At 44.0% G+C, this 21029-nt stretch overlaps 1 protein-coding gene and 1 long non-coding RNA gene across 9 annotated transcripts in view; one reads left to right on the top strand and one right to left on the bottom strand.

The window, feature by feature from the left end:
- Positions 1-1086: 1086 nt before the first annotated feature.
- Positions 1087-4519, bottom strand: LOC129604686 (uncharacterized). Its single transcript, XR_008695774.1, has 3 exons — positions 2289-4519; positions 1452-1528; positions 1087-1330 (listed from the first exon to the last, which is right to left on the bottom strand). It is a non-coding gene; the product is annotated as an uncharacterized LOC129604686 (long non-coding RNA).
- Positions 4520-5274: 755 nt separating this feature from the next.
- Positions 5275-21029, top strand: part of phf21b (PHD finger protein 21B) — a 43486-nt gene continuing 27731 nt past the window's right edge. For 2 of the 8 annotated variants that reach the window (XM_029162911.3, XM_029162910.3), the window contains exons 1-2: positions 5275-5696; positions 6306-6371. In XM_029162911.3, coding sequence (XP_029018744.1) covers positions 5643-5696; positions 6306-6371 — 120 coding nt within the window. In that variant the 5' untranslated portion in view covers positions 5275-5642. The other 6 variants (XM_029162909.3, XM_029162908.3, XM_029162912.2 and 3 more) reach the window with 6 other exon arrangements.

Below are 21029 nucleotides of genomic sequence, written 5' to 3'. Positions count from 1 at the left end.
TACGTTGGCTGTTAAGGACATTTAGCATTCATGACCAGCTCCAATGGAACATGAATCCCAGTTTAAACGCAGTAATGACACATGTGTGGGTTTGGTTCTGGTCACCGTGTCGAGGACTAACAGAAAACCGTTGCCGTCCAAGGCTGCAGGTTGTGATTGAAGCACCTCCTTCCTACTGTGCACAGTGAATTACAGAGTGCTGATCCCGGAGGCCCCTCAGCCCAGCATGAGGGACCCTCCCTGTGGGGGGCGGCCCACATATTCATTTGCATATCTGTTCATATATTAATTAATTTACTCTACAACATAAAGCAAAAAAGTGAAAAAAAGCAAAAAATCCTTATTTTCTGTCTGGAACATTCTGGGTGATTCAGGAGCTCTGTGGGTTAAAGTTACTCTGGTTTTCTTTTTGCTTATCTGTGGGACAGTAAGAACTTCTCAATGATCTCATCTTGTAGTCTCCAACTCACCTTTGCTGATTCATTATGTTTTATGCATCTCCTCCCTAACTGGACCAGCAAACAGGCAACGTGTCAATTAGCTTCTGCAGAGTTAGCTGTCGTTTGGTGGTATTAATTGACTGGACAGCAATTAGCGCACTGATGAATCAGACAGGGAGCAGAACTAATATCCACAGTCATGTTAGCAGGTGCTTTGTACTGCGTCCATGTTTGGGTCATGTCTTATTTAGTAAAACAGGAATCTGCATTAGGTCCCAGACAAATAATCTAATGCCACCTAGTGGCTGGTAGCGGAACTGAACCAGTACAAACACGCACCTGCTGTTCTTCAGCTGCTGTAGAGAACATTGTAGAGAGGAACTAAGCAGACAGAACCTGCAGAACCATCCTGTGTGTGAGGCAGCAGCCGCGTTGACTCCTCAGTGCTGCGTGTTTGAAGCTTCGCTGCTGGACGCTGCGCTAACAGCTCGCTGTCTGATGTTTTTGTGGACTGGGTCCATCCCTGCTGCTCTGGATCAGAACAGCCTGTGAAGCTGATCCTCCACCAGGGGACCTATGCATCTGATAAATGAATTTGCCCGTCAGACTCTTAAAGCCGCCTGATTACGAACTGTCTGCTTGGTTTAATCTGAAGTGGTTTGGCAAATGCTGATGGGAGTTTACAACAATCAAACTGAGACGATTAAACTCCACCGATTAATAATTTATTCGTATTAAATCCTCAAACTTAGAACCAGAGAGTGAGGATCCACAGGATCAGAGCAGCAGTTGCACCATTGTGTTTTGTTGTCGTTACGGTAGTTGTGTGTCACTTGTAGTAGTTGTGAGTCTCTTTGGAGAATAGACTTTTCTTCTGGAACTGCAGGCGACTGTAGATGAAGACGAGCTAGATCAGTGGACAGAAACAAGGCAGCTGAATGCTGCTAGCATAACACTAGCACCTGAATAACAACTTACACTAGCATCACTATTATTTGAGAGCCTTTTTACCATGTTGACGTCCTAATGCTACTTGCTGGGCCTCGGCAGAGTGACCTGAGCCCATGAGCAACCGCCTGGTAATTCATCTGTGTGGACCCAGTGGACACTTTATCACCTGTTATTATTGATTCACAGCTTGTAGAATCTAATCAGCTGCTGTCTGATGTTCATTCACATGAAACCGTCTTTTCTTTTGAGCTACTTAAAAGCAGCCCAGACAGAAACGTGACACATTTTTCGTGTTGCTGCCTCCCCCCTGTTATGCCGCATGTTTCTGACACACAACACAGTGAATCATTATTGTGTCAGCATATTTTCTCCACATGATGACTTCCGTCTGAACAATAGATGCTCCTCAGCAGTGCAGCACTGCAGCCTTATTTCTGTTCAAATGAGACTCGTTCAATAGCAGCAATGCTTCTTTGTGTGCCGCCGCTCGGCATGCGGCCAAAGCTGAGCAGAGAAAACTCAACATGGAAACTTCTTTGTTTGTTATTGGAGAAGAGAAAGAAGCTCTGAGTGAGACAACTGGGTCACAGCCTCAGCAGAGCAGCACTTCATTCAGAGGAGTTGTTTGGGAGGAGCAGCAATGACTGAGATGTTGTTTACCGGCAGGTACCACTTAAATGCTGACTTTAATACCACAGCTGCTGTGGGAAGATGTGTGGTCTTCCTGTGGCTTCCTTTAATTTACAGGAAATGATAAACATCAAAACAGAACCTGTAAAAATAGAAATCACCTTCTCTTTAATATGTAATTCACTGCATCACTACTACGCAGCAGTATTTGTAGTAATACTACAAACTAATACATCCAGTGATTTCATGTTATGTGCACCTACTCACCTGCTGTAGTCCAGAATCTGCACACACGTGGCTCATATTCTGGGTCGAACACCTCCGAGCCTGGTGCAGGAAGCAGTAGGTGCTGCGCTGAACCACAGAGCAGCTGTTGCTGTAATGGGGCTGATGCTGTGTTTTGAAGTTGGGGACTTCGGCGTGTTCTCGGCTCTGATCTCCGCTGCCAGCTCTCTGACTGCGCTTGGCTGACATTTATGTCAGCGTCTCATAAGCCCAAAGACACAATCCTTACAAATGTCAGAGTATCTTTTCATCAACAGTGACGGATACATTCTTGGCCTCGGCTCCGCTGCACCGCGCGTTCACCATCCGCCCGTTCGGGATAAAAATGTCAGAGCAGCACTCCAGTGATGGAGCCTGTGCTGAAGCCGGGACACACTTAACTGTGGACCCTGCGGCTGCTTGCGGAACCACACACATTCAGCTTTTTCTGTTGCTAACAAGCACTGGTCGATATCAAGTCTGCTTGATCTCGGCTGAACAGCTATGTCAGCCTCCTCAACAGAACACATCACACAGGCCTTAAACAAGCTCCTCATCCAACACTAACAGCAGAACCACAGACGGTGACACTCATGAACTGCACCTTTAAATTTACACAGGATCAAAAATCATCATAATTATGTTACTTCAGCCACATTTCAACCGGATGTTATTCCACAGTGTTTATGACCAAGCAAAATGAAATAAAATGTTACATTTACATTTAATGAATAAAAGCAAAATTCTTACTGAAACATATGTATAAAAACTCTCACGGTTTTAAACGGTTTGATGAAGTAGGGCTATTAACTAGTTGGGGTTACTTTTAGGAAAACCCACAGCCTGGGCCGAGCGGGCCTTTAGGAACCGGACCAGCTGGGACTCAGAACCGGGCGCAGGCAGCAGACTTGGAGAGTCCCGGCGCTGAGCCGTGAAATGAAGAGCAGCAGCCGTGTCCGGTGGGGGAGGGAATCAGCGCTCTGCACAGAACCACAGCTTCTGATATAGGTTTATTAATCAGCGCGTCGGCGTCGACAGGAAGGAAAAAAGCTGCGTAACGGGTCTGTGCGTCCGCAGCTGCCTCTGTCCATGGTACTGATTTTAGTGCCAGCATGAATTGTGGGGTAAACGCCTAAAAGCAGGCCCCGTTTACGGTCACACTGGGGGAATGTGTGTTAGAACTGTGCTGAAGTTCTTCCCTGTCGGGTTAATCAAATATCACACTCTAACTGCCATTTCTGTTCTTCGTCAACTCTCCCATCCCATACTCCTGCGTGTATTCCCGCCCACAGTGAGGTACCCCTAAGCTCACTGGTGTTTCGTTCTGTCGCTCTGGTTTCACAACTCCTAATTGGCTCAAACTTCGCGCCCCCTTCTCGACCATCGCACACTGGAGCGGAATCTTTGACCAATCGCAGCTCGTCTTGTGTTTATAGGGCGGGTCGAGGAAGAGAAGGAGAAGAAGGAGGTGGCGGGGTCAGAGTGACAGAAATGGGGGAGAAAACCTGAACGTGTGAGAACAAACTGCCACAAACAGCCTCCTTGTGTTTGAAGGGTTTATAAACAGAGTCTGTACACATTTGTCTGAATTTCTTTCTTCCTTATCCTTTGTCTACACTTCACATATATGGCCTCAGAGTTATGATTGTAGATGCACTGGCTGCCATTTTAATGTTAATAGTAGGCCTGAAACGGGTTTATCCACGGTTTAGTTGGCTTCTTCAGGGAAACACTGCCTTTCATCCTACAATTATCTGAACCTAAATTTGAAATTGCAATAAATCTGAGAGACAGAAAGTGGATGACAGTGTTTAAATAAAATGTTATTTCTACTTGTGCCCAAAGCATATACATCATATAAATGTATGTGATCCTGTCAAGCTTTAGGAAAACTTGAGGTTAAAAAAAATGTGATTTTACAATATAATAAAAGCACAACAAATGAGTAAACAAACTGTGTTGTACGTTAATATGTATGTGCGGTGCTGTCAAACAATGGCAACAAAATAAAGGTTTTACGTCACATCAGAAATAATGATGTTAACAGTTATCAGAGATGGATATTGATTCAAGATAAGTACTCGAGTGCTGTACATTTTAAAATAACTGTGATTTACTCGGATATTTCAATTTTAGTTTTTAACAGCTTACTTTCTACATGCTGATTTATAAAAAGAATCAAAAAAATAATAAATGTTGGTGTGTTATTATGGACGAAGCAGCTGTCTAGTGCATTAAGGGTTAAATTCAGCTATACTTTTAACAGCTGCTGTTGTTCCACAGTGATAGAAATTCAAAAGGATAGAAATATTTTTAATTAACAGTAAGATTTTTAGAGCTTTGAAAGAGTTTAGTTTTATCAAAATTATAGAAACCTTTATCCATCATCCAGATTTGTTGTGCCCTCACTCAATTCTTCTTTATTACCAACTGTGTCTGACAGTATTTATCTTAGCGTATGTAATACTTTTTTACTTTAAGGCCTACTTCTGCACGAGGCATTTTTATTCGAGTATTACTTTTGTCTTTGTGTGTAACTCGGTTTATTGTAGTTTTTGTAACAGTAACTCAATGTAAGGTTTACTATAGCAGCCGTTATAAAAACACATAAGTATGTTACCTGTTGTTGTGTCATTTCACAATAACAAGTAAATAAAAAAAAAACATTTTATTTAACTGTTGACTCTGTATCATCCCAAAAGCATTTTTCTGAATTAATAATTTATTATTATTATAATATTAATAATCTGATTATATAAAACTGATACCTGCGATAATAAATAGTATCAGTCAACTGCATAATTTCATAATGTTTTTCATTTGTGTAAAATTTTATAAGTGATATAATCAGTAATACTATTGTAATACTTTTCAACGTGTACTTATAGTTGAGCCTCCCTGGCTCACTGCGCATGCCCGGTTCAAGAGTAGCGAGGGGGAGTTCTCTCTGCTCCATCCGGGAACTTCAGAATTACCATTGACAGCCGAAGCGCAACTTTTCCCCAGGCAAAGTGAAATCAAGCCGCGGACTCGGACAAAATATAGTCCCCGATTTTTAACTTAAATTTATCGAAAGAAACGAAAACCCGCTTCCCCTTTCGATCCATCGAAGTTCAGTCGTAATCTGGGGAGGACTCGGTTGGGGATTGAGCTGTTTCCAACGGGTTTGGAGCACTTTTGAAGACCGGCGGAAAGTGTGTGATGAGTCCTGGCGTGTTAAAAGAAGCGAGAACTTGCTTTGCAGCCTGAGTAGTTGTTCTTTCAATTGTTATTGTCGCTTTTAAAAAATCTTTAATTCACTTAAACTTCGTCTCGGCCGCGTCGAAAGTGGGAGAAAAGTGCTTTTCTGGTGGGAACATGGAACTACAGGGCCTGCAAGAGGCGCTGAAAGTAGAAATCCAATGTCATCAGGTAAATGAAACATCGTGCTGTTTGGCCGTTATTGGTGCTGGAAGCAAGTGGGAGCAGGAGGGTGAGATGTGAAGGGACGAGGCTCCGGGCTCACAACTATGCGACACTGTGGGCTCTGTCGGCGCTACCACGTCCACTTTCCGGCCCGATTAAGTGCACTTTTCACGGCACTTTGGCGAATTGTCGTTGGTGTTTTCTCCGAAGAAATTTGAGTGATAATGCGGTGGTGGTGTGTGGCGATCGGGACGCGACCTGAATATTTATGAGGTGCAAGAGTCGCTGGATGTGGCGAACATACCTCGCTTTGTTCGCCCCTTTAACTTGAGACACTTTTCTAATTTCGCCTGCTCGTCGTTCGCTAACTAGTTGCACAGATGAAGCAGGACCCGCAGGTAAATACGTCCAGTCTCCGCTCATTTTCTGGAGAGCAGTTCAGCGACGCGATCAAGGCGAATTGGGGAGTGTGCGAGAAACTTTATCAGCATAAATCTCCTCTCGTCTTTCGGCTACTTGTTAGCGAGACTGTGTGAAAATACATGGTGTGAAGTTTGGTCTGTGTGGTCCGAGAGGAAAGGCCGTTTGACTGATGAATGTTTTGTTTGGTTGTAGGATGGGGAGCTCAGGAGACAGCTGCACGACAGGCAAACAAGAATAACAGCCCTGAGCGATAAACAAGTAAGCTGCGATCCGTTTCATCTGAGCTTTCGCTGCTGTTTCGCGTTTCCCTGGAAGCTGTTCGATATGGTGGACGAAGAGTCCAACCGTCTTCATCACTGTGTCCGGCCCAGCCGAACCACCGGACTCCATCCCGGCTCTTGTCTCTGCTCTCAAAGTTGTGTAATGTTGAAAAATGTTAGCGTCCATTTTGAGTAGGTCGACATGTTTCTGGAGAGTAACGTTGGAGGCTAATAAAGGAGCAGCTCGGCTAACTGTCAGCGCAGACTTTTAAAACGACAATAGTGTAAGTTTGTACGTTCGACGGAATTAATATGCGGCCAGGGCTGGTTTAAAAGTCCTTAACACGGCCACATATCGGGCTTTCGGTACTTTATACTTAGTCTGCTGGTGTTGTTTCTTCTCGGTCACATGACCGCAGCGCAGCATTTGATTCGCCCACTTTCACTTTTCCACTTCTCCTTCTCTCTCGCAACCCGTGTCCTATATTAACTTTGAGGCAAGTGCATCGGGAGATGGAGGCTGCAGCAGCGTTCAGCACCGCGGCTAGCTCCCCCAGCTCCCCGGCTGCTGCCGCTGCACCGCCCCGCCGGGCGGTCCCAGCCCGACGGCGGCCGCGCACAACTTCCACATTAGCAAGAAGAAGAATTCAGGGGAAATAGGTCGATATTAATTCAGCCACTCGTTGTGCTACGGCTTATTTTATTGTCAGAGGCCTGTTTTCTTTCTGCTTGACTTAAATCGACCGCATTCCTTGAGGAACGCAGTTTGCAAGCACTTGGCGTGTTGCAGTTACAGCCATTAAACTTGCTGCATGCAGAATCCTGCACAGCAGCACGGGCAGTTGCTGCGGAGAAGGCCGGGATGCTGCCTTGATTCCTCCGAGTCCTCGTTGTTTGTGTTGTACTCCTCTCCCTCTTCTTTCACTTTGGTAGTGGAAGCTTCCATTTTGAGACAGAAGGGGTGCCCCCCCCCCCCCCCCCCCCCTCAACATGGAGAGGAAAAAGTCTGCAGAGTTTCGTGCAGGAGGTGGTGGAGGAGGGGGGATGGGCCCCATTCATGCCTAACATTACCATTTTGATTGCTTTGATGCTGTTTTTGGTTTGGAGGGGGAGGGTGCAAGGGAACAGAGAGACAGACCAGAGAAAGCCCAGTCAGCACTGAACGCCAGTGTTTTTAATCATTGCTTCTTTTTAGCAGCTAAATGTGACCTTTACTTTTCCTCTGCACATACATGACCCACCGCTTGCCTTTTAAAATCAAATTAGAATTAAATTATACATCCACACGCACACATTTAATGATGATCTTGGCTAAAACTAAGCACACTTTGCGGCTGTGTCAACATTTGCTGTGCCCCAAAATAAACTCGCCTTGAACTTTAAGCTGCAACGAGAGCGAGTGTTTATCAGTTGGAAGCAGATTAATTAGGTAACTGCACAAATGTTTATTAGTATGACTGTGGAAATGCCTCCTAGCTGGGATCAAGCCTGGAGGTCATTTCATGGTCACAGTTAGAGGCCTGTGGCTGCAAGTTTTCTTCCTGTTAACAGAGAGGGAGAAAAATCAGAGAGAAGCCTTTTCTTAATCAGTAAAAGCTTTTAGTTTGGAGCTGAGCTTTGAATGTGCAGCAGCGTCCATGTTGTGAATAATACCCTGTTTTGCTCCAGTGTTTACCAGACGAGGGTGGAGGGGTACAGGCAGCTCTCTGGAGTTGACGGATGTGAATGCAAATGAAGAATGATTAGAAAATAAAAATAACTGGATGTTTGAGTCGCTCCGCATTTTCATTCTCCTCTTCACATGTTCAGATTCAGTTTCAAGGTCTCCTACCACTACGAAATCTAAATCGACCACCTCTTATCCTTGATAGCCGCGTTTTGGCCCTTGAAGAAGAATAGATTCATTGATTCTTTTTCATTCTGCTCCACTTGCTCTCTGTTGCGTCATAGCACTAGTTTTTACTGACTTGTCAGGTGGAGAGAAGTTGTTTTTGTTCCTTTTAGACAGTTCTGCCCCATTTAGTGCTTTGCAGTGGTCTTTCTTTTAGTCTTAAAGCAGGAAGTCTGCAGCTTTGGGTAGAAGCTTAGCATTCAGTTCTTCTATTAATTATGCTGCTTGTTGTTTCTTGTTCAGCTTATATTTTCAGTGTGTTCGTGCCTGGTATGACATCTGTACGTTTCTGTATGAGTGGACATGCATGAATGGATTGTGACAAAAGGGGGGTGGGTATATAGGAAGGGGCCCCACACCTCCATTACAGGATCCCCAGTCTGTGTAGTTGTAGACTAACTCTACGTGAGGCCGTCTCATAGCTTGTGGTCTTTTGTGTGTTTTTTGCGTGTTGGTTTTTGTGATTTTATTTCATATTTTCATTTATTTGTGTTTTTTTTCTTGTGTTTCAGCATGTATGTGTTTCACTTTGTTTTCTATTATTTTAATAGTTCATTGTTATTGTTTGGATTGTTTTGCTTGCTTTAGTCCCTCTGCCTCTTGACCCTATCTGTGGAGGTTGACTATCCAGGAGCTGAGTGGATCTTATAGCACAGTTGATGTGCTTCGATGCCACCTTACAGATGTGGTTGATAAATCAAATTTACAGCACTGTTTAAGGGCGATGCAGCAGTTTGTGGTCTGGTAGTGTAATATCCTACACACCAAGGTGATGGTACGCACATAGAACACAATTTACTTTCCCTGAAGACAAACACAAATGAGATTAGTTCACTTGCATAACAAAAAGTAGCTGTCATGTCCCCGTCGACCTTCATTTTCTTCTGTTCATACACCCTTTTTATAATTATACGACATTTTGGTACAGAACTGAAATATACAAACTTTAAACTAGGATCTGAAATGGGACTTTTACTAAACAGCTAAATATGTTTGGAAAATAAAGCAGACTCTTATAAGATATGAATTTGTGCCAATATCTCTAATTTATCAAACCTGGCCATAATTTTCATGCTCCCAGTTCACTCAAGACAATTGGTCTTCTGTCTGTTCTATAATTCCTTCATCAGATATTTATTCTTAGGGTCAGAGATTACCTTTTGAACTTTGCGTTTTACATTTTCTGTTTCAGTGGTGTTAGTCAGAGAGAAATGCTTCACAGGTTTCCATAAGGAATTTAATGTGTGGCTATAAAGTCTGTTTGTTGTTTGTTGTTTTGATGCTTTAGCAAACTGTTACTGTACAGTCGGTAGCTACTTAAAGTCTAAACTGTCTGTTTTTGTACGTAAATTAGTTGGTGCAGCTGCTGAAGCCGAATGGTTTCATACATCAGCTCTGCTCAGTAATTGGACATTTGAGAGGCTGGAGAAACTGTCGACTGCATCGCCTTCCCTTCACACCTCCATCCCCAGCCCCCCCTCCGCTAAGCTGGGGTGAAGGTACAGTATAAGGCTTTGTATGGAGGCCAGTGAGCAAACAAAATTCCTCCCCAACTAAAACCAAAGTCAGGATAATCCCTCAACGGCTCATTACAGACTCCTGCAGCGCTGATTAAACCCAGGGAAGGTTCAGGGATTTCTGCAGGACTAGCTCCTGGTTTTACAGCACAGACTGGTGGAAAGGACCCAGATGCAGATTCTCTCTCTGAGGCTGGCGTCTGTTTTCTAGTTTTTGAAAAGTGATGGAGCCTTAGCTGTGATTGTATTTTAGTGTTGAGTGTAGATCTGTAGCAGAACTCACTTTATATTTACTAGTAAACAATCAATACATTTCTTTCTTTAGCTCCTTAGCAGGTTTGACTTATTAAAAATCCTTGTTTTAAACTGTAGCAGCATCATCTGTTAGTGTCTTTGTTTTGCTATAAGATGGTTTGTTCTGTTTCTGGTTGTGTTCTCCTGGATGGAAAAGCTACAGGCTGTGACATGAGTTTGAAGCATTTCCAGTTGGACTTAGCGTCAGCCTGCTGGACCACAGACGTCTTCTCACCATGTTCCCTCCTGGTTAACAACGTTGTGGCTGCTGAGTGTTTATGAACGTAAGGCCACACTTTGAGGCTTCACATAAACACATCTGTAGCTGCTCTTAATCCTTCTCGTCTTGCAGAGAATTGTGAGTTTGTGTTGTGGTATTAAGATGAGCTGAGCTGTGTGTGTGCCATCTAAAGGGCATCCACATATCACTAGCAGGAAGCAGCAGATCCATTGAGTCTCTGAGGACTATAAATCTGCTCTCTTTTGTCCCAGTGCTCTGGAGGCTGCAGCAAATCGTCCCCCTTTTTTGTTTGTGGACTCTTTTTAATCATTACTGGAAGGCACGTTCGACTTTAATTAAGAGCAACATGGAAGGAAACCCTGTGATGACTCTTCCTGAGGGAGGGCAGTGCTGCTCGGTAACTGTCTGTCTACCAGCCTTAGTTTTCTCTCCTTCCCGTGTCCAGGACGTCTGCTGAACGGCTTTTTGTAGCCAGGTAATTGATTGGCAGTTTCCGTTTCATTTACAACTGTTCCTTCAGTTCTGATTTGTTCATGCCGTCCAGTCATGGATGGATTATGAGGCGATGTGCCCCTGGGCTTGGCCGAGCAGGCCTGCGTCCCCACCCTCTTCTTCAGGACCCCCCAGACTGACAGCAAACAATGAGCCTGCGTTCAGAGTACTTCTGTTTTTTTTGCTGCTTTATTGTCACTCTTTCTTTTTGTGCTTCATCTCTTTGATTCTTATATCTTTTTATCTGTATGTGGCCATTTTGTGTCTGGTGATGTTGGGGATGTCTGTTTTTGTCTTCAGACATTTTTGCATCTTTTTTTCTCATCGTTTTTGCTTGTAATTGTTTTGTCTGTAGACATTTTCACCATTTCTTTGCATTTAATGTGATTTATAATTTGATGTGGTTATAAATAATCATGGTCTTTATTAGCGTGTATCTGGCATTTGTGAAACACATTATTTGCATCCGATGTTGTATTAAGGGCTACACCTTCAGCTTTCTTAACCCTGCTTCTGATGGATCCTCTTTAAATATCAGCATGTACTAGACGTTCTAGCAGCTGTCAGGCCTCTGCATCAGTGTTTTAAATCAGCTGGTGTGATACAGCCTGGAAGGAAGGAAGGATGTAGTAGGTGTTAAAATTGTAATGGATTTCAAGGAACAGGCTGACATTTTAGGTTTGCCACTTCAGAGAAAAAATGGAGATCAGATAGGTCCACCAGCGTTTTCTAACACACGCTCTGCTATTCTTTCTTTTTAATCAGTGGCGGTAGGACTCGTCTGAATCATAAACAGCCGTAGTGCCAAGTAAGTATGTCAGACTCAGTGTTGTGATGCACAACAGTGACAAATATTCAGCAACAAGGAGTGAATGAATGAAAAATGGATTATTAGAGAGGAAGTGCCTGAAGGAGAAGGACTCTACCACTGTGTTGTTGAATCTAGGGCTAAGGAAAGCGTTTAGCGCAGCTCACAATCGTCCTTGTTGTTGTAATTTATTTTTAGAATGTTGTTCTGGAATCCATAGTGCCACTGAAGAAGAGAGAGTCTGAGTAGAAAAAGCTTGAGGAACAAGACTTTTGTGTCTTTTTGTTACAGAAGATGACGATTTGGAGCCGTGTGTAGTTGGGTCTGACTGGAAACGGTTGCAGATCACCTGCTGCTGACTCAAAGCCAGCTTTCCTAGGACGTCGTGTCTCCACGTGACGACTCCTTATTACTGAACAGCAAACAGTCATTTCCACAGACTCAGAGAAAAGTGCTGATGTGGCTGGACTGGCAGGCGGAGGGAGCAGAAAGGCTGCGATGAATTAACCCAGGCTGACTGCCATGCTGCTGGTCTGCCTCTAAAACACACAGTCATCTGTGCACAGCCACGGCGTGTAGTGCTAAATCTGCAGGACATCAGTCAGGCATCCCCCCAATCACCACAAATCATGTTTTTACATACAAGTACACTTTATTATTACCAGTCACCACTGTGTACATCAGACCAGGGTGCTGCAATGACATCAACTTCAGTTTGACCTTTCTGATGCAGGAAATGATGACCTGTATCTCACACAGCCTAGTCATAAACCTTTGACTAAGTATATGTGAACCTTATACCAGAGCTGAGCTCTGACCTCATCATGTTTTAAACACGCTAACGTATATACTGTGATCCAGCGAAGGTAAATCCAGAGTCTTGTTATTCAGAAAGGCGTCATGCGTGTGCTTTAGACTGGCGCTTCCCTCCAGCAGAGTTACAGTCTCTGGAAACACCAGCAGGTACATAGAAAGAAGAAAGTCATTAAATTTCATCACTTCCCCAGTTCCACAACAGCACACTCTTTTATTTGTTGCGTTTGGAGCTGGCCTCCAGGGAAATAATAATGAGTGAGAGTTTGCTTTGGCAAAACTGGTTCTGTGGAGTGAATAATGGAAGACACAAGTTAGTGAGATCGATAGAAAGACTGAGTGAAGCAAGTCATGCAAACTGCTCTGTACCCGCTGCTCCTCCCGGTTATTTACTCCCATCCGTTCTAGTCCTGACCCGTGGAGCCTCTGCTTGCTTACTGCGACTGTGTCCATGGCAGGGTTTATGGCTGCAGACTTGTTCTTTGTTAGTAGTTTGTAAGTCATGAAGTAGAATTTGTCCTGTGGGTCCTTATGAAACATTTAGTTGTTATCATTAAACATTCTGCCATGTTGGTAGGAACATTATACATAAATACATGAAACTATCTGGTGTAACAAAGATAACAAAAATGAACCTTTACACAATGAAGTTCAATATTAGAAGCATGTCTTGTTTATTCCCACAATGCTCTTGTTCTGTTGTACAGTGCTTTCTACTGGTGATGCTGCTGCTACTTTTTAGCATGCATTCTGATATCTTCAGAAAAAGACCACTATGGGAAATAGAAATAATAGCGTGGTCTTTTAGATGATTTTATTAGCAAAGACGCCTGTAGGCACTTTCTCCTGCTTTGTGGCGAGTTTGAAGGTGGCGGGTGAGAACGTTTTCCACCTCAGACTGTCTTGTTCTCCCTTCAAGGAGTGAGAGAGTCATGTAGTGGAGAGCTGCAGAGCTCGGATAATCCTACTCAAAAAGCCGTGAAAATTGCTGTAATAATTCAGAAATTGCCTCCATGCATCATACACTGAGCCTGCTCTTCTTGGTTTTGAAGACTTGTTTGTGTAGCAGAGACAAAGTGCGGCTGTGGCTGAGTAATGTGCATGTTTTGTTTAGAGGAGTTATCTCCTGCCCTTTGTGCTGATGGTATTTTCAGAACAATCCGTATCATTGCTCAATTTCACACAGGCCTCAAGTTAATTGTTGGAGTTTCATGGACATCAGTGTGTCAGTGGATGTGGAGCTGTTGCTCTGCGCTCACGCGGCTTCAGGTGCTGGAAGGAGCCGTCGATTCTATTGGCAAACCTGGTATTTGCAAAGTTCAGGCTGACGGGACGTTGTAGCAGCAGCAGCAGCACAGCTCTGCAGGCTGACTGGGCCCGGGGCCGTACTGGGTCCATGTTTGTACTGGGTCCTCAGAGACACTGTAAGTTACAGTACCGCTGTCCTGATGAGTCTGCTTTCAACTCGGGTTTTAAATAATTCTTCTTCATCAGCGTCCATGCAAAAGTATAGTTCTGTTGCAGCGCTGCTCACCAACAAGTGTTGTTAGATGGTTATAGATACATTAACACAAATGTTGACTGACACAATGTGCATCGCTTCCTTTAATGCACTGATGGGAACATCAGTATTGTGTGTGTGTGTGTGTGTGTGTGTGTGTGTGTGTGTGTGTGTGTGTGTGTGTGTGTGTGTGTGTGTGTGTGTGTGTGTGTGTGTGTGTGTGTGTGTGTGTGTGTGTGTGTGTGTGTGTGTGTGTGTGTGTGTGTGTGTGTGTGTGTGTGTGTGTGTGTGTGTGTGTGTGTGTGTGTGTGTGTGTGTGTGTGTGTGTGTGTGTGTGTGTGTGTGTGTGGCATATGGCAGCTGCTCTGAGGTCAGCTGGTCTCCGCTTCAGCCTTCTTGTAGTGATGAGCTGCGGGGACAAAAGCTGCACTCATTTGTTTTCTCTCTCTGTGGAGCCTCAGACTCAACCTTAATGAACTTCCTCACATTTTCTCACCCTCTCAGTATCGTAGCAACCCGTCTCACCACGTCCAGTCACTTGGACCGTGGCTGTGTGGGTATACTTCTGTTCCTGCGTTAGTCTGCCTCTCAGACCTTCACAATAAAAGTTTGGAGGTCTCTAGGTTCATGCATTTAGTTAATCACACACAATTTTTCTGTGTGGATGTTGGTCTGACCAAGACATGACAACTTTCATACAGGCCGTATTTAGTCCTTCCTCCCACTCTGTCCAGCCGTCTGACAAGATGAATAACGTCTTTCTGATCATGTTTCCTGACACGACTGCCGCTTGTACACACCAGGGCTTTCATGCATAACAGATTAAAGTTCAGCTTAGGTTTGAGTCACCCCTTATCTGTCAATCAGCAGACAATAGTCAGCTGAGCGTTTCCTGAAGCGCACAATGTTGCTGGATGATACAAACTTCCATGTTCTTATCATTTAAAAAGAAGCGGTGCCGTCTACAGATTAGTACAATGTTTACATATGCAAAGCAGCAAAAACCGTTGGTCGAATGATTGAAGGGTTTAAACGTGAGGAAATCTAACTGATGCATAGATGCATTATTAGCTATAAAACTGTCTGAGCTCATGTTCATTATGGTACCACCTCCACACGCACCCACCTCCGCACATTTATACTTTATCATAGTTAGAAATACACAGTAGATGCTTTTATATACACTAATGTTCTCATTTTCTGTCTAGTTGGATGGTGGGAACCACAGGAAGTTAGACTGTGCTCCCCCATAATTAACAAAGCAACTGCTGATAAATTCTGTCAATAGATTGACTGAGGAACTGTTAAGTGCTACTGTTGTTGCCAGTCACTCCTCACTATTGTTTAGTGCAGGTTTTCATTCATTTGAGGACGAATGAAGCTACATTGAGAGTGTTCAACCTGCCTGTAGACCTGCAGCGGTCGGTAAACTCACCTTGAACGCTGCAGTGTAAAGGGTGCTTTTCTCTGAGATTAGAATCAGGCCCTTGTTGAACCATTTCTCTTTTGTGTAAAGGGCGCGGCATTAGGAACGGCAGCCGTATTGACTTTTTCTAGATAAGGTTTTCCGGCTCGTCTCCGAGCTGATAACCGGGTGCATCAGCGGCCGAGGCTTCGGTCGGCAGCTGTGCACCGTCAGCAGCTGGACGCGGCCAGGGACCCGCTCCATCAAAACGCTGAGCTACAGAGTCTCTGGCCTCATGGCACATTATTTTGACAGGAACATCTGAAATGACTTCATGTGAGAATTCAACAAGGACACAGAGATCACAGACTCAACTTTTGACCCTTTGATACTTAAACCTGCCCAGGTTAGTTCATTTAAACCTTTAAATAGTTGACGGCAAATCAGGCCGGTTAGAAAAAGTACATGTTTTATTAACTGGTGATTAAACCAAGTAGAGGGTGTTTTTTCATCCAGGCTACAGTACATCAAGGTGACGGTGTGTACTGTGTGGTGAATCCTTGGCCACTTAGCAAAGATTATAATGAAGCATTTAAAAAGATCTGGAGAATAAAACCTTCCTGTAGATTTGACTGAACATTACTAACTTTCTCTGAGAGACTATTATTTTGAACGTCACAGGAAAGCTTCTTTGGTGCTTGCAGTCTTTATTGGGAGACACAAAGGCTGGTGTCATGAGTTTCCTTTGCTCCCTGGTTCCTTCTCGCAGAGGTTTGTTGGGTTTTCTGGTGTCATGCAGCTCTGGGATCAGTCAGAGACGCATGTATGGACATTGGGGACGCCCTGCTCACATCTGATTCAATTAACCCACAGACTGACAGGATGATGGGCTGTAGCAGCCCGCTGCTCCCATAACCCACTTCACCTCCATCTGTCAGACAGCGACAGAGAGTTTAGTGTACATGCAGCTCTGCCAGAACACGGCAGCTTCACCATCTGAACCTGACGGCGTTGCATCGCATTTTCATCACGTTGGGATTCTTGCAGCTGCTTTTCCAAACAGCAGGAGCGCGTGTATTACCTGGGTGATGTGTAGCCTGTGGGTTTTTTACCCAGCAGCCTTTCCTCTACAGCGGAATTTGATGATGGAACTAATAATTGATACGTTCATAGTAACGTCACAATGTGAGAAGTGAATACAATACTTACAATATCAGTTTCATGTTGACTAAAGTTTCCATAACTTGATTAAAAAGATTAAATGTAGCGTTAAGGTGAACGCTCTGTGAAGCACTGCAGCATAGACACGTCTGATAATGACGTGTCTATGTTGATAGCAGCACAGCAAACCTAAAAGCTCCCTCCTGTTTGGCCCCAGACGCTCATGCCTGCAGGCCGCCGTGTCTCTGGAGCCTCGTGACCACTTTTACCAATGAACGTTTTTGTTCAGGTACGAGAGGTTTTGATCCCAGTTCAGGCTGAAACTAACAATTATTTCTGCCATCGATCGCAACGTCTCTGACACAGGTGCTGGATGATGTCTTTAGACTGACTAGTGGTTCACCATGAAAGCTTCAGTTTCTGTTTATGATCTTTGAAAAAGAAAATTTCAGATTTAAGAGCCATTTTTCTGTGGTTGTGATGGATGGACTCCCAGCCGTGAAGGGTGACCCAGTGGCCCACCTGTTAGTTCAGCTGACAGGAGAGTGGTGCAGTCCTGGAGAAGGGTTGGAAGTGGGCTTCCTCTTTTCCAGCCCTGCTGCCTTTGTATTAACTGGGCTTCTCTTTAATCTTTTATTCATCCCCTGAACTAAAGAGGTCGTTCTGATTAAACATTGAGCAGAGTGCTTGAGTTTGGGGAGTTTACAGCGTCAAGAAAGCAGAGAAGAATGAAAATAGTGATGGATGCAGAGCTCCCATCATCATTGTTGTTGCTTTCTACTGGCATCACCAGAGCACATCCTGTCTTCCTGTACTGGGATCAGTTAAGCAGGATCAGACCTGCCCTGTTTGCTCCTTGCATTGAACTGTGAGGTTTTAGAGAGAGCGTATAATATTAGAGGAGCTGTTGATTCAGGCCTCTTCAGCTTCATTACTCCTGATTGGCTCAGATGGCTCTGTTAAATGGTTAATGATGGGGAGGCTATGGCTGCAGGCCCATGAATAATGTCAAACCACTGCTAGTTTCAAATGATCACTTGTTTGAATTCTTTGATGTCGCGTCCACGGACTGGCAGCGTATCAGCTACAGTGTTACTTAGAGTGTGATGGTCCCTTCACACAAGCCATAACCCCAAGTTAGCTAGTAAGTGTCTCCACCAGCAGGAGGCTCATTCCAAAGGGAACTAAATGAACTACTTAATGTTTACTTTGTCCCTGCTTTACTTGAACCCAGCCATGAGTTTACTACAGGCCAGACTGTCCACTGAGACTACTTCTGTATCGTAATGATCACAAACAATCACTGGTTCTGGTGAAGTTATAGCTCAGTTACTTTCCAGGTAAACACCAGTTCACTAAGTAATTAATTTGCTCTTCTCTGTTGATATCCAGGTTGTTGGTCCTGTTTGTCAGAGGAACGAGGCAACTTATTGTCTTCCTAACAGCAGCTGCTTCCTTCTCAGCCCCTGCTGTCCAGGCCTCGGTCTCTGCTCCCTGATTAGCTTTTTGTTTCGTGTGTGTGTGTGTGTGTGTGTGTGTGTGTGTGTGTGTGTGTGTGTGTGTGTGTGTGTGTGTGTGTGTGTGTGTGTGTGTGTGTGTGTGTGTGTGTGTGTGTGTGTGTGTGTGTGTGTGTGTGTGTGTGTGTGTGTGTGTGTGTGTGTGTGTGTGTGTGTGTGTGTGTGTGTGTGTGTGTGTGTGTGTGTGTGTGTGTGTGTGTGTTGGAGGGGGGGCTTGTTCATCTAGGCTTTTTTAGGCACAAACAATGGACTCACTCACCCAGCTAAACAGACCTTACCAGAAAGAGGTCAATTATGGAAAAAGACGAACAAAGAGCACAAAATTCTCAGTCTAACTCTGATTAGTCTTTGTTATGGAAACCATTTTGTACTTCAGCTTGGAGAAATTGGTCTCCTGCCGTCGGCATCAGGCTCTGATTGTACGCCTGACATGTGTGAACATTTGTAACGCTGCAGCTTTTTCACTGACGATAAAACACAACTTTTGTCTCTAAGCTGCTTGACTGGGCCCAAAATTCCTGTTAGAAGAGTGGGGGGAGTGGTTTTCTGCTGGCCTTCCTTCCAGCGTTGTTCATTCACACACTCCTCCTAGGCCACTGTCCCACAGTGCCCTGTTTTTATGCATTATTGAGGCTACGAGCGGCATCTCTCTAAACGGAGACGATGCTCAGCATCAAGGATGTAGGCCTCTGTATCAGCAAGGGGGACTTCAAAGAGCCTTTGGAAATGTGATCAGGTGGGGTTGGAGCTAAAGTCAGGCTGATCTAAAGCAGCAGGACACATTAGGACCATGCAGATTACCGGGAATGTGGAGCAGACGGATCAAGCATCCTTGGCACTTTTAAAGGTCACAGCTGGATTTTCAGACGCGCTCTGTTTTACCTGGAGCTTCTCAGACGCAAACATTGATGCTTTGTTTGGTCTAATGCAACATCAAATTGACTGTTTGGGTCTCCAAACCAATTCCCTCCACTTTAGTTGTGCTTGTTTCATTAGCAGTCATGTGTCTGTCTGTCTGACTGACTGACTGACTGACGGCCCACGCCTGAGGCTGTGCTGCCTTCATCATAATCATCATCATCCCTCTCTGTGTGGAGGGTCATCACCCAGATGATAACGAAGGCGTCCCACGCTGCCTCACTGGAGCTGTCAATAAATAAACTTCATCTGCACGTCTCTGGTCTTCACAGGTGGAAACTCAGATTTAGAACCAAATGTTCATCTGTATGAAAGTGTTTCACATATTTACAGTTACAGTTACACTTATTAGTATTCCAAACTTTAACTTTATTCAACTTTAAATGCATAGATTTTTTTACGTTCCTAGATAAATAAAAATAAGCCAACCTTCTGAATATTTTAAGTTTCTGAAGCTGATTCTAAATGGCAGAGCTGTATTTATATTTTTGTGTAAATGTTCTTTATAGAATGTTTAAAATACTAACAAATGTTATAGCCTGCAGAAAGGTCTCATTAGCATCTTATGACTTTCATGAAATTAATTTTTAATGATCATGCAGTTGTTTAACAGTCAGGAAACAGCCACAGGCAGATCTTGATTGTGTCCTGTTTAAACAAAGAAAATGTTCCATATTGATTCGGACTGTTTGACGTTTTTGTTGAAGGGTTCTCTTAAAGCAGAACCTTCTTCCGCCAAGGCTCATTATTTACCACGCACATAGACTCTTGGTCTCATCTGTCTTTGCTTTTTTCATCTCCTGCTTTGAACCTTTATTCACCACAGTGAACAGTAGATGATGATAACTTGTGGGACCTTGTCTGCGTCTTGGCCCAGGACTTGTCCTGATTCACTAAAGGCTTCCCTGTTTTCCATGAAAGGACGGAGATGAAGATGAATGTGTCGCTTGATGCTGGGCCTGCTCTAAAGTGCTGCCCAGCACCTAAATGCAGGGATGGACTTAAAAGGTGTGAGCGGTTTATGTGTCTGCGATCCAGGAAGTCGGGATTAGACAATTTAATAAAGTGAAATTTTTCCAGGCTGAACTAGTTTCTGGTATTTATCTTCTGTGAAGTCTGTGAGAAAAGCACATCGGGGCTTAATGGTATATCCTCATCTAAGGCTGTGGTCAGCCTCTAATTTTGATATTTGAATTTTCATTTTCAAGGCCAACCAGTACCAACAGTAAAACCATTAGGACTCATCCTTTAAGTATCAGGAATTGTTGTTCTTTTTAGTAAAAATAGTCAATGATGCTCAAGTTGCTCTGTGGTCACATGACAAATGCCTTGTTCCGATTTCAAACAAAGTAGAAGCTGAAAAAGTTTCTCCCTTCAGCTCTTGTGGTTGCTGGTGTCGCTGTGGATCAGGTCTTGGTCCAGATATGAAGGGGATGCAGGGATCTCTGTGGTGTCTTGGGGATCATGCCTCTGTCTACCCCTCTGTGTGTCTAATCCCGTCTTCTCTCTCCAATCTGATCTCATGCACAGATCTGCAGCATAGCTCAAGGCATTGCTGCCTTAACGCTGATAATGCCTTTCTAGTTTGCGGGGAGTATAATCTTTGAAAATCCCTTTAATCAAAGCAGGAGCGACACAAACATTGCCTTGGAAAGCAGCCGAGTAAAGACTTAATACCATAAATTGCTGATGCGTTTTCTCTTTTTTCCTTTTGGGTTTTGGTGTTTCTGGCTAAATTTACCTCTGCATGAGCTCTAATCACAAACACTTTATTCCCACCGACTGAAACTATTATTACTCTGTTTGTTAAGCATAATGATTAACATTATTGAGCTTCAGCATCAATCCGACATGCTAATGCTATTCCTGTCCTAGTATGATGATTTAATGAAGCTACACCTCATGGATTGATGGAACAGTTGGCGTTACCTCATATATTAAACTATTTTGTCTTTGTTGTGTTTAACTTTTACAAAGATGTGTTCAATCCATGTCCTGGGGAGCTATGGGCTGCCACGCAGGGCACCAGGGGAGCCAGTGTGAAGTGTCTTTTCAAGGACACCTCTTCTCCAGGTCCAGGAACCATTACTGGGGCTAA

The sequence above is a fragment of the Betta splendens genome, chromosome 9 (genome assembly GCF_900634795.4).
Source record: "Betta splendens chromosome 9, fBetSpl5.4, whole genome shotgun sequence".
Lineage (NCBI taxonomy): Eukaryota > Metazoa > Chordata > Actinopteri > Anabantiformes > Osphronemidae > Betta > Betta splendens.
Note: the sequence above shows the minus strand (reverse complement) of the source record. Positions and strands in the feature narration are given on the sequence as shown.